Raw genomic sequence first — 19,814 nt, 5'->3', positions numbered from 1 at the left:
CAAATGCAACAGGGGAGCCAACAACTATACCCAAGACCAGTCTCCATTTCCATGTGAAAATTTCACACTTGATGTCACTGACCTCTCACCTTTAAAGCCAAAAATGTGCCCATGTTATCAACCTATTAAGCTAGCAAATTGAACACCTGCCACAAAATTAGACAATTAGCCCCTAATGGTTTATAATACAGTCAAAAAGATAGAGACTCCTGCTGCAGATAAGCACACTACATAGTTGGCTTAAAGTACTACAGAAAATACTGCTCAAGTTTTGGTTCCTAGAGTTTCAGTTGTGCATGTTTCACTAAATAAATAGATTAGAAATGTGAATAGGGAAAGTGTCTAACCGAACTCATGACTAGCTAGTAGGCTAGCAACATAGGCAGCATCTGTATAGTTAGCTTAAGCCAAGTGAAAATGATGAGGCGTCAGTGATCATATGCAACATTTTTTGAAGCTTTCAAGATTGGTTAATCTAGATAAACTATGAGTTTGGTGTCATCACAGTAGCTATTTGGATAAGTGACCTAGCCTACACAAGCGAGAGAAGAAGCAGGTGACAAAAAATGAGACATCAAAAAGTATCCATGTGATTAGAAAAGTGTACTCCTATAAAACTCTGATGAGGAAATTATATTTAATATTGTGGATAATGGTTTATGTTAATTAATACAGATTAATGAGAAAGGTCAACCACAGAAATATAAATCAGAAAAATAACATGATTTGGAAGAAAATGAGAGATACCGAGGAAACAGATTAAGATATTAAACTAGACAATAAATGCGATAATTTAGGTCATCTGGCTGCAAGAATCGGCGAGATTCACTAAACAACGACCAATACTCAGGGGGAAGTATCAATTCTCGGTTGGGCAGAAAACTCACCATGGACTAAGCTCACTGGTCTTTAAGCCGGATGAGCAAAAAATGTTTGACAGGTTTCACAGAATACATTATTTGATAGAAACAAAGGGATTTTCTAAATGGCTGACAGTCTAAGAAAGTAGAATTAGAGCAAAGCATATTCTCAGGTTTGTCTAAATGCTAAAGTGGCTTTACTCCAGCCTGCCTTGCAAACACTAAAATACAGGGAATGACACCAAACATAGAGCACTGTAAGGACTCTACAGCAATATAGTGATACAATGGCTCCTTAAAATAAGAGCACAATTTTGCTGAATGTCAGAAGTAACTAGACTGACTTCTTCACTGAAAAAGGATGGATGGAAGTTTCAGTGAGCTTAAAGTTGAAACAGATATTTACAATTACAGCACATAAAAATGACACTGACCTGAGAGAAAGGCAACCTTCTCCTTGAGGATTGGAAGCACATCAATGGCCTTCATATCCTCATTACGATGAAACCCTGAAACACAGAAAAAATAAGCAGAATAGAATATTTAAAATCAAAATATTTAACGCAGAGACAGCAATTAGACCAAGTTCATTCAACCTTTACACCCACGTAGAGAATACATGACCCTGCAGCACACCAAAAAAGACGAAACACTTAAATAAGGTAACCCACTTTATAGCACAGCGTGCAAAAAACAACATAAATGTACATTATAATGCTTTTTGTAACTTTGTTCATATCAATGACCACAGACACAGCAGAAGTGGCTCTATGGAACTGGTTAGAGTTAAGGTTGATGTTGTTACTAGTAGCAATTCTGAGGAAGTTAAGACTGGCTGCAGATCTAACTAGTTGCCAAGAAAATCTCTGTTTTAACTATCTGCTTCTTGTATCTTGCAAGCTATTACATTTGCATTATTTTTGAAATAGTCCATTGCTTTAGCACTGAATGTTCAGCCTACTTAGGTTTACTCAGGAATTCCCACAATAGTCAGTGTGTTACACTATGTTGCTGAAATGTCATCCCCTTTGCCTCGCCTCCTCAACAGATGGCACATGGTTAATACCAGGAAGATGGAGCATTTATGTACACACACACACACACACACACACACACACACACACACACACACACACACCCTCAGTCTCTCTTTCTCCTTCACATGAAAACAGCACGTTTACTGAAGGCAGTATTTTGGTATTTGGTGATAACTGATAAGCATATTTATTCTTCAGGAAATTTCATTATGAGGACTGAAAAGGGCAATAATGCATAGCTGAACGCAATCATGCCATAGTTAGTAAAAGAAAATATACATCAGCCATGATGATATTGACATTTCAGGCTGGTGAATATATGAGTAAGGAGCTGGCGGGTAGGGAGGGGGCTCTGCCTGCACTTTCAGTTTGCTAGTGATGTCATCAGATATTCCTCACGTAGCTCTTAGTCATCTCTCTCACACAAACACATAAGAAATGTAACCGATGCAGTTCATTATCTTAAGTCCCGCCACCACATAAATCACCGCTATCACCTGAACTACAACTGACTCAAGGTGTGATAATGCTATTAGAACTGAGGGCACAGACTATCACATCCAGGATGGCGCTGAAAAATAACAGTCCTGCTTTGCATAAAACGCTTCAATAAGACGCCGTTTGGGGGGCTAAGTTCTGATAAACAGAGCCTAGGGGGTCAAAAAAAGAAATATATAGTAACAACTTTGCACAAACACGGTGCTGCTTTGGCATTTCTAATATAAGCACTTTATCATACTGACTACCAACAGAAACCAACTAATCAGAGAGGCCAGTCTACTGAGTGCTGAATCATGCCAAATTCCCTTCAATAAAAGTCAGTCGTGACAAGTACAAGCCAATATCTCCAGCAGGAGGTAGTGACTTAATATTACTCTAAAAAAAGTGATGGCTTGATGGCACAATTCAGACACTGAGTGACATGCTGTAATGTAGATATATTTCAACACGAGTGCCATTAAACCTGTGATTAGGTCTCCTAAGTTGTTAGTGAGTTATAAGCTGAAGATATGAAGAAACAAGAAACAGGCTATCTTTTAAATGTGCAGTATGACATCACAGGAATAGAGAAGCCAAGTCGGATTTGTGAAAGCATAGAGAAGAATATGAGGACAGAACGACCAGCTGTGACAGCACACACACAGGACTGCAGAAAAGCAAAGAGAAAACAACTAAATAGCTCCTGCAGGTTTAAACAGCTCCTGTAATATTGATTTCAGCCACGGTTTGAAGTCAGGCCTGAGCGGTATCACGTCACCTCTCTGTAGGAAGCGACTGGACTGATTCAAGGATAATGTCACAACCAGCTGACAGAAAATGGGACTGACGTAGCATCAATGGCTTTTTATTGTCTTTCCATTGGTAAGAGGATAGGGAAACCCACATATTTTAAGCCTCCATGCTTCATGTCCTCCTACACCTGTGTGTCTTCTCTTGACTTGCAGATTTAAAAAAAAAAACCATAGTAATAATCATGGAAAGAGTTAACAGAGAGACTTCATTGTGTGTCTTTAGAATAGTGCTTTGTTGCTGGGACTGCATTCACTGAAAATCAGCACTATACAGAGCAAAGGCAAAAAGAAACAATACACCTCTAGCAGGTTTTTGTGTTAGCACATGTGTGCCTTTCCTGTGAAGTGTGCCCCAGACACATTCCTCTCAGTGGTAGTTTATGTAAGATACTGACTCTGGCACGCAGCCAGCACTGACCTCTGTTACACTCCTGCTTTCCCCGCTAAAACTCAAGCTACGCACCTTTCTCAAACACCACAGATCAGACCAGGTCAGCAGAAAGCTGGGCATATATGCACTTAAGCTTTATGTTGAGGACTGTGCTAAGCTAAACAGATCTGCAGTTGTATATTTTAATGCCTAAATACTGATTTTTCAAAATTCGGTGGTGAATTTAACATAAATGCTGCATTGCTTAAAAAAAAAAATCGAGAGCAGCTGGCAGTAAAGAGAAAGTTTCACAGTATGATGGCCTATTACTTATGACATCAGAGCCTTTCCTAATTTTAGTAAACAGTAAGTACTACCCTACACACTGTGATTCATGACATCCCATCACCGCCTCTTGCCACACACACACTGTTGTGTAGTTCTTCAGGCTTTCTAGGGGTGTTTCAAGTTTTTCTTTGGACATTTTCACTCATTTTCAATCCAGTCCTTATACCTGACCAAACCACTTAACACTGAACTGTGAATCATTCAAGCATAAAAAAGGTAACTAAATCAAGGGATTAACCAGTGTTGTGTCTACACATAACAGAAAACTTAGGAAAGAAACTGTTTTAAATTGTATTGCAAAAACACATCATTTGTTTCCATTTCTTCAAAAGAATCTATGAAAAATGTCAAAGACAACACAGTCCAAGCATTTTTTTCAACCAACAAGTTGAGTCTTAAACCGCTGTTAGCCAAAACTTATATCTCAGCATGTGTGCAGTATGACTTTAAAAAAATCTGAGGAAACTGGACAAGTGTTGGACAAAAGGTGTGCCAGGCCTAAGAAAAAACATTTCAGCAAATGAACAGCATCTGTAAGTCACGTCCTTATGAAACAGGAATAAATCCTTGACCTGACACACGAACTGAAAAAAGCAGCTGGCCCATCAGTTGATCTTTCTACTGTTGACCGAAGTTCATCATTGGAAGGGAGGCTGTCAAATTACATTTGACTGAAAATCAGTGACAGTAATGAATCCAAGATAAATTTTTTGGTTCAAATGGTCATTGGTATGTGCACAGGAGATCAGCAGTGAGGTACAACAGTGAATGTCTACATCATCATGTCATGGTGGAATTGATGGAATGGAATTATGAACTCAGAAAAGTACCATCAAACTTCGATCCACCATGCAATACTATGAGGAAAAAATCTCATTGGTGAAATGACTTCATTTTGTAACACAACAATTGCTAAAATATTAAAAGGCATATGTTGTTGGTCAAAAACACAACATAGCCTCCCAAGAGCCCAACGTGGGCTCATCTTTGAATGGAAACCAAGAAGCCTGGAGAACTATTCCTGAAGACTAATGAAGAAAGAAATTACTTAAAGCTGTGTTGAAGAATAAAGGTGGTCACACCAAATATTGACTTTCAAGCTTGTTACAATTGTGCAAATGCCGTTTTTCCCTTAAGTACTGTATTTCAAGTTATGTTTACACATTTTTCAATAACTTCCTGCACCCATTTGTACACATTTCCAATTTTCCTAGCGAAATATAAAGAAATGGGGGGTGGCTCGAGGCTTTTGCATAGCACTGTATTAAAACAAAAGAAGCACACACACAACAACCTCCTCCTTTCACTACATGCGACCCTTCATTTACAAGTCTACTGAGCATGAAATAAAGCTTTTCAATCAAAGATTCTTTGTTCATAGCGGTCTCATAATGAGTACAATCCATTTTACTGGTGGCGTGCATTCAGCACCCTGTAATATGAATAATGCTTGTCCACAAAATATGCCCTTTATAGTAAGCTTTTTATTATTATAACATATTACAACAATTTAAACAGGAAATAAAGACAAAGGGCCTTAGCAACATATCTCTCCTCAAATCTAGAAAGTATCAGGATATGCCAGGTGATGAATGCGAAACAGAGGATGACAGACATGACAGATCATCTAGACATATGCAATGCATAACAGTTTCTCATTCATTACAGGCAGAAATGTGGGCAGCGACATATGCACTTAAACACTCTCTGTCTCTTTGCGCGTTTGTTTATGGAGACATTGTGCAGACATCCATCAAAGGTGCAAATAACACATAATGTGTGAAATAAGACAATTCTCTGGGTTGCGAGGCGTGCTCTTTGTAGCAATTTGCATTTCCACTACATATTTAGGTCGTGCACTATACTCTGATATTGTTTTACTTTATTTAATTTTTTTAATTTAATGGATATTCAGTGTGGTTCAAAACCATGTAATATTCACGATCCCAACAAGTCATCGCAAATGGCTATCCTGCCCTGAGCCTGGTTCTGCTGGAGGTTTCTTCCTTTCCACTTTCGCCAAGTGCTTACTGATTGGCTGTTCTCTGATTGTTGGGGTTTCCCTGTAATATTGGAGGGTCTTTACCTTACAATGCTTTTGCGCTATATAATTGGAGATTATGTATCGGAATTTCAGAAGCGGGACCACGCCTCCTTCTCCTTCATCTATATAGGTTCCCCCCAGTTCTGCAAACTGTTCATTCTTGTTTACGTGCCCCACCCTCCCTCCCTCCTTGTTCTCAATTCTTTAACTTCTTCACTCCTATTTAGTACATGGGGATCTGTCAGGCCCAGGAGCTGTCGCCAGTCCCCTTCGAGGCCTTCCCCAAACCGCAGCTCAATTCATGTCCAAGCATTCACCTTTACCTACTAAAACGCTGTCAAACCTACAATGAGGACGTGGGCCCAGCTAGTGGAATAAAAGTAAAAATGATTGAATTGAATAGAAGAAAAGGTCAGAGGTGAATGATTTTTCTCTCTTTCTTGCAATCAATAACAAGCAAAAAGCAAAGATGATCTCGTACAGTTTGCTCATTTGTATAATAATGCAAACTGCTGTATGTTTAGTAGTGGCAGCAACTTGGCAAAACTTGTGTTTTCATGTTGCCCGAGGGTCAGTCAACCCTTACAGTTTAGTTGAGCTTAAGACAGAAAATTGCAGCTTGCATTTAACTTCACGTGAGATCTTAACTGAGCCTGTACGTGGGAGTAAAGAGCTTCATGCATGGTTTCGAAACTGTAATGTTTCTGTGATTCCAAAATTCCACAAAGAACATTGCGTTTTCAATCTGTTACTGTTGCTCTGCATGAATTTAGAAAGCAGAGTCGGAGCAAGAGGTGATGACACAGATTCACTCTGTTCAGCCCTTTTTTTTGTCTTTCTAACTCCAAAAGGATTCTGCCCTAAATCCATCAATTCGCGTAGTCATGTAGCAGAAGCATGCCAATCCTTTTCCCTTTGCCCTCCTAACTCCGGGCTGGAAAGACTCACATACTAATCTGAATACACTACTGGAGAACAGATTGTCTTCAGTGTTGTACTAATTCTTCACAGCACAGACTGAGAACATCCTACATCGTTTCCAATCTGGGTTACAGGCTAGTTTTTAGAAGGCTTTATTGAGATGTAATGGGGGAATGAATGCAGTAAGTTTAGATAGTAATGTAGAAATTCTACGAATCCCCAACCAAAATTGCAACACATGCAGAGATAATTGCAAGCAATTGCTTCACCTACAAGCGCTGTAACAACATCTCATAATCCAAAATGAGCATATGTGCGTCGTCTTTCCACAGAAAGTTGGAAATCACAGCCTCGATGCACAGGGCCAATCCCTTTGATTCCAATCCGTCAGACCACAGGCTAGACTGAACACGGTGCATCTGTGCAGCCTGCCATGCCACATGATGCCAATCCTCTGGCTCATAACCTCGTAACCTCAAACTCAGACCAATTACAAGCCAGGCTAAATGTAGTGCAGTGGAACAGATCAGGCATGCAGCATAATGCTGCAGAAATGCTACAGTACAATTCCACTGGCTGATATCGTGACCATCCCAGCAAAAATTTGATAACGTGCATTCCAGCTGCCAGCGAGGATAACTGTGGTGAGATTCAGAGATTTAGAGCAGCACTTGCTATGAAATGAATTTCATACTAAAAATGTGCACCCAGCATTTTTTCATACAACAATATTTTACCGGACAAATCTAACAAATTACAGCTGTAAGAATGAAAGACTCTTTAAAATTAAGTGGTGACTACGTATGAAGATTTATAATGCAAGAGCAACATGAACTGCAGTGCAGTTCATATGCTTCTTCCATACTTCAGTTCTGGGTCAGAGCCCAGTATGTGACCCTCACTATGTGTTAGTGCTAAAAGAGAGAACTGGGAGTCATTTGTTGCACTGCTCAGCATGGTTTGGCTTTTAGGGAACAGCGCAGACACTGAGGAAGTGTGGGAGCGGATTCATTTATGGGGCCAATATACCCTGTCAGAACAGCTTGTTGGACAGTCCAGAAGCTTTGGAAACTGCCTGACATATATCTAACCCTGTCATTGTTACATATACAGAAAGGCACACTTGTAGCTTTAAAGGTTCTGTATGTGTACGGATGTGTGCTGGTGCTGTTCTGGCTGGTGCTTCACGGTGCAGCAGTGTGACTGACATCCTTTGTGAGCCTCTCAGAATAGTGCTCCCTCAGAGGGACGGATGTGCCAATTTATAAGCTTTTTGGAGAAAAGTAAAGAGAACTTTGGCAAAAAGCAGGGCACAGGCCACAGACACTCCATAAACTGTACATAAAGGATGGAAATAGTCACTGTGATGCCACCCACTAGTCTTGGAAACCTTAACCTTAGGATTTTGTATGCCATTATATTAGCTCTTTAAGAAAGTTTGGGAGAGAGGGCGAGCTGTTACACTATTAGTTAACACTAGCATCCCTGGTTAGCAAGCTGTATCCATAAATGTTGCACAAACACGTATTTGCTAGTCAGTGGAGATTAATATCAATACAACACTAGCAAACTTCAACAGACCATTGGTCACCAATACCGAAACACATTCATCTTGGAAGGGATGTACCACACAGCAAGCCATAGTATTTGTTAGATAATGTCATTAAAAATGTTGTAACATGCACTGACAGCATAAACATGTCCAAGAGGTCCAGCACAGTGAAACAGTGTAAGTGAGACCTGGCAGACAAGCTATACATCAGCATCCTTCTGGAACCTTCTCTCTCTGAATGCATACAATCAAGTTTTGGAGGTTTTTGCAGGATTTTTGATGTATTTAGCCAAAACTGTTCCAGCCAGTATTCTGGCTTACTTTGAGCTAATTGTGTAATTGTGACACTAGGTATGCCATTTGTTTTAAGCTCAATAAGCTCCAAATTTTTATTTTTGAATCAGAGTTGCTTTGCATGATTCACGGTTCAAAATAGCTCTTGCTTAGCCTATACTGGACGCTAGCACAAACCATCAGTTCATCCGCTGTCTGACAAACGCTGCTCCAGGTCCTGTCACTTTAAACAAGCTTTCTTCTAACTGGCTGCCTCTCAGTCTGAAATGCCAGTGAGTGGTTCTGCTGGGCTTACAGACAGAGCTGTAAGTTGGAAATAAAGATATATCTATGACATCATACAGATCTAAGAGTAGAGATAATGTATAGTGTTTAACATGAGCATCCACCATTGCACCACTAGCGCAAAAGTAAGGCAGAAAATTAAAAAAGCACAATAACTCCACAATAACAACAACAACAAAATGTTCAACACGCAGCTTATACAATTCAATACTGAACTATTGCAGGTATTTTTGCAATCTTTTACAACAGGCTTAGAAAAGCATCTTTAAGCTCAGTTAGCACATCCATTCACACATCACCTAGATTTGTCATGTGTCTGCCATATGAAGTTGTCGTGTCGCGCTCTATTTCTGCTCATCCCCCTAGTGTGTAGTGGAGATCAAGCTACCTTTCCCTTCATGTATGAATGTTTGGCCTGGTCTCTATGACAAGCAGGGCAGTCATCATGTCCCTGGTGTGACAACCAGGACTAGGAAGTGAGTGTTGCTCCGTGCAACAGGGTGATAAGATAAAAAACAGCAAACTCTCTCATCGCGCTCTCTCTTGTTCTGCTCCTCTCCCTCTGATTCTCTTTCTAGGCTCTTCAGCTGTAAATCACCTGCATTTATTTATTTTTGCCGCTTTCATTCACACGTCTTCCTCACATACAAAGCCACTTCTAGCAGCCCCTGCCCCACTCCACTCTAATTCTGCGACCTTCATCGGGAGCTGGCAGGGGGCCTGGGGACTGTGGCGAGCTCAACTTTCATCGGGTTTCTCATATTGTTGTTACAGTGTGGCTTACAGCAAAAATAACACTTTGCTCCAACCGCAACCCCTCGACCGGGATATAACCCCTAAACCCAACAGAAAGAGGCCATGAATAAATCATAACAAACTGGAAAGGTAGAATACAAAAAACTAATACCACGCTGTGGCTCTCACACTGTGCTTAAATCTCAAATCTGCAATGTCGCTCCTTCAGATAAAACACTGCTATCATGGATTCTTCTTTTTTTTTCTCATAAATTTTTTAAATGCTGCTCGGCACATTACTACAAACAGCACAATGTTTAAAACAAGCTGAATGAAAACTTAAATGCAACCTTTCAACACAATGTCACTTGCGTAAATAAGTTATTATGGGGATTATCACAGGAAAACCTAAGAGATGACAGACTGAAACTAAATATATGTTAAAGATTAAAAAGTCCCGCTGAATGAACGAGTCATCGTCCAGAACAAACCGCGGGACTAACAGCTCTGTAAAAGCATGTCCAAGTCAAACAATACAACAAATACAACTCGACCCCTAATTATAACTCTTATTTAGCAGAGTGTGTGAGCAGTTGAGGGGCAGTGCAAAGATAAACAATGGTCAGCAGTCTTATGCAAGCCAGTGATTGTGCATGTGAAGGCTGTTTCACTGAGCTGTTTGTGAGGGAGGCCGACGAAGGGTACAATCAAAGTTTCAATGCTGGATAATGAACTACTGTGGTCACATCTGTGCCCTCATAATAGTGCATCGCTACGCAAAACACTTGCATGCACACTCCTGGAATTATCTTGCAAGTGTAGCACTTTGCAGCGATATATATACGAGGTCTGCAGAACTTGGGAGTGAGCCTGCGGTCATGAGACAACGTGCGCGGCTGTCTGTTTGTATGTGCAGCTGTTTCATTCGCGATCCGGTTAGAATACACCTTGAGAGATTATAAGTCCTTTATGTGTTCTTATTAAGATGCTACAGCTGTTTCTCTGTTCTGTTCACAGCTCACTGAGTCTGAATAACAACCACAGTGTTTATGTCTCCTCCTTGCTTTGTTCTTTGCACTTTTCATCTCTTGTGTGACGTCCTTTCACTCTGCCTGTCTCCATTCTCACCTCCCTCTGCAGTTTGACTGTATTTGCTTCTGACATACTTGGCATTCCCCTCTGCCTCACTACTAGTAACCCACTGTTTCTGTTTGTTTCTGTTTGGCATTACTTAGTTTAGTCTTAAATCTTGGGGTGTGGGCAAAGTTGCTGCTGAAATAAATGATGCAGGACGACAGCATCAGGTTTTTGATCCAGGCGATGTCAGCAACAGAGGACGGCCTTTCGATTGGAAGCGCTCAGCATTTTGCATCTATCCAGCTTTTATAGGGCAGGAGAGCCATAGCAGAATATATAAATGAGACATCTAAAGTGCTGCAGCATTTAATTTCCCTCAATAACATTCATCAGAACATCACAGTGCACACATACTCATGCTTTTACAGTACTGTTGATCATCGGGCCAAAAGACTAGGTCAGTGCGCTTTACCATACAAAACAAAAGCTCACTCAGTCTCAGGTGCAAAGATTGATCCGAGCGTTGCCTTAGTGTATGTATTTTAAATTAAACTATGCCAGCGGCTTCATATATCCTCCCTCAGCTGGCTCTGTTTGGATCTCACTCTGCTGTGTACCCATCGTGACAAATCGCACCACTTCTCCTAATCGCCTCAGAAGTCATCTACTCAGACACCTGCATTCATTACCCCTACAGGTACTCAGTCTTGTGATTAAACTAGTATGGAGGAAGAAAAAAAAAGATGGTTTTTACTACAAAAAGATGGGTAGCTGTCATTTCTTCTAGTGGCATTAGAGGAATATATTAAGGAACTAAAACCATCCCAAAGCTATGCACAATATGTGAATCTTTCCATCAAGACCAGCTGTACTGGTCAATCTATTTCAACACATGGCACTGACCCACTGTGGCTGTGCAGACTGACTATTTAGGTATGGTCTTGATTTTCATAATGCACCCTTAACACCCAATAAACAAATATAAGATAGTATTTTCATTTTCTTCCTATTTATATGGTAATATAACTTACAGTTCTTAGTCTCAATCACTCTTGCTACCTACTTAACAGGAAAATGATAACCTTTTCAAGCATCTGACAATGTACACATAGACTCTCTTGTCCCTCCGACTGCCATAAACATCAAAACACAAACCCCTACATCTTGGCTCCTGCGACCTAAAGAGCAACACAGCTCAATAAAACCACAGGCTTAAAAACATAACCTCAGTTAAAAAAAAAAAATCTAAATTAAAATCTTCACAATAGTATCATTTAGTGTGCATTTTTTGAACTGGTTTGCTATGCATTCCTATTATTTATTTCTCTTGGGATAAGCTTTGATACAGCTGTATTGCATTAAAGCCATTCTGCACTAATCATGGGACGCAAACATCACAACTGACAAAGCATTGTGAGGCCTAATGAGGCTCCTGATCACGAACATTAAATAAGGAGGGAAAATAAATACATCTCTAGAGATCGGAATGAATTTTGGTAAATATCTCTTCGTGGACATTATTATTTTTTAACCACACACCCTGTCTCATCACAGGATTTTGGATAAGCATAACAAAATACATTTATAATAAACAATACTCTACCTGATAGCCTGATCAGGGTTTTTCCAGCCTGGGCGTACTGCCAGCTGTGGTTATCCAGCACTGCCATGGGTAAACTAAATCCAGCAGCAAACCATTCCAATCTATATAGTCCTACACAACATCCTATCAAAATTTACAGTGGCTATCGCCCCTACCCATTCTAGCTTTCTGATTATACCACTGTGGCATGGTGAGGAGGCAACTAAACAGCCGTGCCATATATTGGTCAACGCCCCGCCACCCACTGAGCTGCAGAAAGCCAAAGACACTGCCAGCTCCTTTTTGCCTTCACCAACTGGCTTTTCTTCACTATGTCTCCCCACATGTCACTAACCCCTCCCCAAAACAAGATTTAGTAACAAGTGCTGCTTTGCATTTAATAGTTTCTCCCCACCCTGTGTGCCTGGCTAGGGTTAAGCCAGCCAAACAGTTGTAGCTGGTGGATTTGTGAGTGAAATAGGCTTTAATAATGATTGGTTGTAATCTGCTCTCTGACTAATACTCAGAATCTGTTGCTATGAGCTTTAGCAGTGGCCACCTCAGGGCCCTTAATGTAAATAATGTCCTTCTTGTCATCTCTTCAAGTGTATTTACATACAGTGTGTCTGCTGGGACTTGGATCTTCTTCACCTGATGCAGTTAGTCTTTAAAATTGATTGATGAAGCATGCACACACACTAATAATCAGTTTGTTCATTTGTGTGAAAAGCTTTTATATTTTAGCCCTTGCGTCATGTTAATAAACCTCAAAATAACTGAAGCAACATTGATGCATAAAGTAATTAGCTTGCTGTTTTCCTATTCTATCGGGATGAATTGTATTGATATCCATCCAAACTGTTGCATTTTCTATTTTTTTTTACAAATTATAAAGAAAGTTTAGATAAGACTGAAAAATAAGAGGCTCAAAAACACATGAACCAGCAACCAAAAGTGTGCTTAGCGTGCATCAGCATTCAAGCCGCAGCAAAGACTTTATCTAGACATAAAGCATGACACTGAAATTTAGCATGTGCAGACATTTTTGACACAAAAGCCATAAAAAAGACAAGAAATGTGAATACTAACATTCACATCTTTAGTATTCTTTCAGCAGCACTTTCTGGGTGCACCTACCGACTCTGTTAGCTGCCTGATGCGGTTCCGCTGTCAGCCGACCTTTCCTGTCCCTGAGAAAGCCCATGTAGTGCAACCGGAATAACACGGTCAGACTAGCCATATCCAGAGTCACAGATAACAACCCGGGGTCTCATAGGAGCTTCGAAAGGCAGCGATCCTTTCGGTTTCCTCTAACTTGTGGGGAATTTATACCCTCTGAGGTGCTGAATGTGTTCTCTGAGGTTTTGAATTAAATAGTTATCTAAGCGCACAGAACCTGAGGGTTAACTGTGCTTTGTTTTGGTTTAGATCTTCAAGTATTATCTTAGAGCGTGAAAGCTCACAGCGTCTTGTCTCTATGAGCTGAAAGAGAGGTCTGTCCCTGCTGCATGTGAAAGCAAGAAGGCCAGGTCACATATATGTGACTGATCCTGTTGGAATAAATAACTGAGAGGGATTGTCACCTCTCGGTGAGGGAGTCAGTGACATGCTGACAGATGAGTGTGTGTAATAGGTCAGGCTTTTCAAGCTGTAGATATACAACAACCTAACAGCCAATAACATTACCTTCTAGACATGGACTGCGTCGCCTTTCTATAAGTATGCTAATTACAATGAAATGTGTATATGTCAGTATATTAGGTCAATATTAATTGTGTTGTTACACTTTAACAGATAACTGAATACAAAAAGTAAATTATTTGAAGACGGTTATTAGATAAGGTCTCTCATTCAGATTGTTTCCAACTGCAGTTTTTGTATTTCTTATGGATCACATTTCATGCGTTTCAAGCAGAGGGAATACAGAAAAGCAGCAGTTATGAATTTAATTGCTGCACACGCATTTTGTTTCTGTATTAACATTTTGAATGTAATTTTTTCACTGTATCACTTTAGTTAATTAGCTCTCTTTGCCCTTTTGTTTTTATCCTGTCAGTTTCCTTTTCTTCACAACTTGGTTCATTCTTCTTCCCTCACTCGTTTGATAAGCAACGACTGTGACAAGCAGTGTGTCAAACAGGGAGGTAAATCCGTCCAGAACTCCTTTGTGCTTTAATCAAACTATCCTTATTTGGTCCTACTGGAATAATTAATGGTTGTTAAGAGGAAGTGATATATATTTGTATCTTTTATTTCATCTATTTATTCTATAGTTGTATTAACTTTAATGCAGCTTTCATATTTTAAATTTCATTCCTAGTCCTGTGTGCACCCTATTCTGTGTTTGGACTACATATTGTGTGTATTCTTGGCCCACGTGGATCACTACAATGGGAAAGCACTTTGGGTCAGCTTTGGTTATGTTTAAAAATAATAAATAATTAAAAAATAATAATTAAAAGCGACTCAAGCCCAACCAATATATCAACCAGTATTAGTTATTTCCCAATTTATCAGTATTGACATTTATAATCTCAGATAAATGACAATGTAAAAGGTAAAGAAGAGACGGGAGAAACATCCTTCAACCATCCTTCAAGGGCGTTCTGCTACGTCTTTGTTGGCAACACATCTCAAAAAGAGACCACGAACACCGCAAGCAGATGATAAATGAGAAATCCGTGAATTGTTGTGATATTAAAACAAGAATATTTTTAAACTGTCTTAATCTTAAAAAGGGCTCATAAATACGTACACTTTACAAACGTTAGGAAATACATGTGTTTGAAAGACAAAAAAAAATATCAGCGGATGTTTATCTGTCGGGCTGTAAAAGATGCATACTTGATATATCAGTCATATCTGCCATATTAGGATACTATACCAAGACTAGCCATCCAAAGCTAATCGTGATCTATGTTAATAAGTTGTCACTTAGAGTAGAATTTCATTCATAGAAATGTGTTCACCAAAAGAACTATTCGTGGTAGCTTCCTGTAGCCTTTAAACTGCGTCTCTGTGACCTCCAAACAGACTCCATGTTACATGCTACACAGCTACTGTAGCAGAGAGAGGGAGAGGGAGGGCAAAGGAGAACAGAAAGACCACAAGAGAAGCAGTCACTGGGAGAGGGACTATAAAGAAGATTGAATGTCCTTTTCAGTGCTGAGCGCCCATGTGCATCTGTCTGCTTGCAAACCCACAACAGTACACAGTACGAACTCACTGGGCAGCCAGCTGAGCCGCATCAACACATCAATGAAGCGGGGAGGAGGACGCTTTGTACAGCTCTGGATGCGCCATTCATCAGTTTCCTCTAACCAAACCACCCGATTGTCCCGCTGCACAACAAAAAACAGGCCAATAAAACACAGCAGACCAAATAACACTCGACAAGCAGGGCGCAGGAGGGAGAGAGCGAGAGGGACGAGTGGAGAGAGCTAGTGCCGCTGTGGTCTGATGTGTCACTAACTGCCTCAGAAGAAAGGGGGGCAGAAAAGAGAAAGAGGAGGAGAAAGAGAAAGATAGAAAGAAAGTGCTCGAGACAACACCGTGTCAGCTGTCCCTCATTCATCAAGACAGTTGTGGCCTGAAGCAGATGGGACTTGAAACGATGATGTCAGACGGTGGGAGAGAGAGGTGAGGAGCGGAAGAGAGAGAGAGAGAAAGAGAGAGATGGGGAAGGCACTTGTTTTTCTAAGCTCTTCCAAATCTGATGCTTGAAAATACTTTAATAGTGCAAGTGTACAAATGTGGGTTGCTAAAGTGTAGGAGAGCAAAAGTGGGCCGTCACATGATCGCCACCTACATATTTATCTGATAAAACCATGTGATCCATGCAGATCCATGTTGGTATTTGATTGATACTAGCATGATGGGATCAGTACTTTGTCCTCTAATGTCAGTATGTAGCCAACTGAATTGTATTCAATTATTTTCATTTGAAAATGTAAAAAAATCGATTTCAAACACGAACTATGAAAAATCTTTTTTGTGCTGACTGTCACATCTATTTTATTTACATCCAATATCACATTTCAACAACAGACACTTACCCTTGATTTAAAGAGACAGGTGTGTTTACATCCCAGGTTTTTAAAAACACGCGGAAAAGTGGGGGGGGTTGTGGAAAGTAAAAGTGTGTTCATTAAAATGTGCTCAGAATTTGTAAACTGATGATGATTTATCTCAATACAAAATACTGGACACGCGTAATGCACACACACAGTAGGCAATAAGTGCATTCTTGTATGGAACGGCACAGAAAGAAGAACTATCAGATCAGCCGACTCACGACCTGGGCTGACAGCAGCACTAACAGAGCGACAGCTGAGCTCTGATAATAGGATTAATTACTCCTACAAACCTCAGGGACAAAACTAACAATTAACACGTGATGAGCTTTAAAAGCTAGTCATTAGCGCGAGCACCGTGATGACGCTCGACTCTGCACCGGAGACGTCTGGCACACTTCGCTGACATAAAGCTGTGAACGTGACTCTCGGCAAAACATTTTTTAGTAAACAAGCTAAAAAAATAAATAAAGGAATGCTTAAAAGAATCCAGTAGTGGCTTACTGTCCAGTCTTTCCCTTGGTAGCTGCTTTTGGAAAGTAAAAAAACAACAGACAAAATGTGAAATGAAGTGCTGCTGAGAGCTCGCCAACTGGTAATTTCTTTCTGTAAACAGTATCTGTAATGAAAACCTCTAACAGAGCGCCGAATGATAAACAGAGAATCCGGTCCTGCAATTTGTGTCTCAACAAATCCAGCAAAACAGATAAAAACTATCATAGGCGAATCCAGCTTTTTTTTTTTTTTGATGACGTGTGTAAGCACCTGCAGGGCTCCAGTTTGCTAAAAGCAGGATAGTTCCTGTTTACAAGCTCGGCAGTCAGAGTCTGCTCCCAGAGGAAGACACAGAAAGACACGTGTGTGCACATTACTGTTACTAATGTATATCTGTGTGCGTGTGTCAATGTAGTCCAGGGGGAGTTTGCGTGGACTGTTTATGAGCTCCTGTTGCACAGATGCATCACTTTCTCTTCTCCTGTCATCCTTCGCTCCTCTGCAGCCAACTTCCTAAGCACATCCCCTCTCTGTTACCCCTCTCCTATCGCACCGTCGCCCTTCCTTGCCTTTTTTTCCCCAATCCAAAACAGTCGCTCCCAGTCATTTCCAATCATACCCTCCCTCTCCCCATCGCCTCTAACCCTATCCCCCAGTAAGTAGATTTTCACTAGACTTGTCCTCAACAAAGACCAGTGTCCTGTTGAGTACACACACAGCAAACACGGAACTACGGGGCTACAGCAGGAGGCCCCGACCGGGTCCCATGGTTATCCAGTGTTATCACAGCCCTGAAAAACAACTGGCTTAGAAAAACAGGCGCCACCGCACTATCTTATGGAACATCTGACTTATTGTACACGCATGGATACTCAAGTGATGCACAGATTCCCCACAACAGAGTGGTCAATAGTCACCAGGAGGAGAAAAGTGACATGTTTGCTCTCTACTTCAGATAAATGATATAAAAAAACACCAAAAAACACTCTTTTGCATGAGCACAAAGCTACATTTTGCAGTGAAAAAAATACCCGCATGCAGCGAATAAGCAGCACTTACTGGTGGGAGTATATTTGCAACATGCCAATTGATTTACAACAGTGTTCCTACAGAGGGAAAAATTTCACATCAATTCAGACAGTTGAGCAGTCCCAAATCTAATCTCATCTAGATGTTTCCAGGGTTTGTTCAGGCTCCTGACTGTCTCAGTTTGTAACCATCCTCTGAGAGGAAAGGGGGGGTGAGAAAGTAAGGGTGCGAGGAGTAGGGGACGATAAGAGAAAAGACAGAAGAAGACTTCAGGATTTGTTTGTGCCTCCTCATAATTTGCTCTCTTCTAGCCATTTCATTTTTGGTCTTTTATGACTTTGGGGGCCTCAAATTCATGCTCAACTCAGAACCACATCTGCATCCAGACTCCACCCTGACTACATATAGATAGGATGCAACACACAATCATGTACATGCTTTCTGTTTTTAGCAGCGCAACTTCTCCATAGTAAACACAAACACAAACCACACCTATGAACTTAACACGGAGCAGATACACAGAATTACACGCAAATAACACATAAAATGACAGTATTACTGCGAGAGAAAAAGAGAGAACGAGATGGGGAGGGACAAACACAAGTCCCTGCACTCTTTACACTCACACAGTAGGGGTCACTAGATGCATTTATCAGTTATTCATTGGTAGGAATAAACATATTTTAAAACTGAGAAGATAGCATTTATCCAATTAGTTTCTGGGAGGAAACTCCTTACCAGCAAAAAACAAAGAGATATATCACTTTTTAAGCTCCAACATCTTTTCAACATGAAAGCCATGAATTGGAATTGTTAACTGATTAGTCTTAATCCGCCTAAAGCCACTAATTACAGTGGGCAAGTTAATTATTTTATTTGCATGATTTCTTTAACATCCTGGGCCTACACTCTGGCTGGCATCTTGCTCTTTTTTCCATCTCTAAGCTGAAAGGCTTTTGTACCAAGATGCCATGATGAATAAAATATTCGCCCTTAAAGTATACATTTTAACGTGGAACGCAGCATCCTCAGGGAAAAACTGCGAGTGGCTGAGCGCTTTCGTCTTGAGCTTTAGTATTCAGCTACGGCGTTTGATTTCTGGACGTCATTCAAAAAACACATTTTCATTTAACGCTGGAAGAAAGGAATATCATCAGTCTTGGGTTCGGCAAATTACGTCGACAGTGCTGACAACTTATTACTCTGTCACAGAATACGTGCATCAGCAGCCATGTCGAGAGGGGGGAGAAAATGGAAAAAATTATTTGATTATGTGGCTTTCTGCTTTGAAAATCAGGCGTTTCTGTCTTCAGTTAGCACAGCGCGACTTAAAAACGCTTCTTCCCAAAATTTAAATGAGTAACAGGAAACCAATAAAGCAGGCATTCCCAGCATTAATGGCCCTAATATTCCCATAATCCAGCCGTATAAAACCGTATTGACAAGCAGCTTACATATTAAAAGCTTACAGGTCACTAAACCCTTTTTCTTTCCCCACTGCCAAGAAGGTCACAGCTCGCTGTCTGCTCATGTTTTGATCAATGAGTAATATGAACAGGTTATTTGATATGCCGAGCAGCTACAGGCTAACTTGTTCAGGTGCAAGCAGAAGTTTTTGGTGGCTAATATTAGCCACTGTTGGCAAACTTTGAGCACAAATCATTGGCTGATAACTTGACCACCTTGAGTACTCTTTTGTACTTGCACCCCTGGTAAACATTCACCGGTATCCTCTAAGTTGCCACTCTTTAACTAAAAACCTAAAAAAAAATTAATTTAATCACCACCGTGGACTCCAGCTGCTCGCTCAAAGTTCATAT

The 19,814-nt window shown here is 40.5% G+C and overlaps 1 protein-coding gene across 3 annotated transcripts in view; it reads right to left on the bottom strand.

Moving 5' to 3' along the window:
• Positions 1 to 19,814, bottom strand: part of triob (trio Rho guanine nucleotide exchange factor b) — a 112,585-nt gene that overhangs the window by 69,161 nt on the left and 23,610 nt on the right. For all 3 annotated transcript variants that reach the window (XR_013912049.1, XM_026185031.2, XM_026185036.2), the window contains exon 3: positions 1,295 to 1,369. Coding sequence is in view for 2 of the 3 variants with exons in the window: in XM_026185031.2 (XP_026040816.1) it covers positions 1,295 to 1,369 (75 nt within the window). In the remaining variant the exon portion in view is untranslated. The remainder of the gene's footprint in view (positions 1 to 1,294; positions 1,370 to 19,814) is intronic.

Source organism: Astatotilapia calliptera, chromosome 11, assembly GCF_964374335.1.
Source record: "Astatotilapia calliptera chromosome 11, fAstCal68.1, whole genome shotgun sequence".
NCBI classification, from domain to species: Eukaryota; Metazoa; Chordata; class Actinopteri; order Cichliformes; family Cichlidae; genus Astatotilapia; species Astatotilapia calliptera.
The sequence above is the reverse complement of the archived record's forward strand: the minus strand, read 5'-3'. Positions and strand labels throughout refer to the sequence as shown.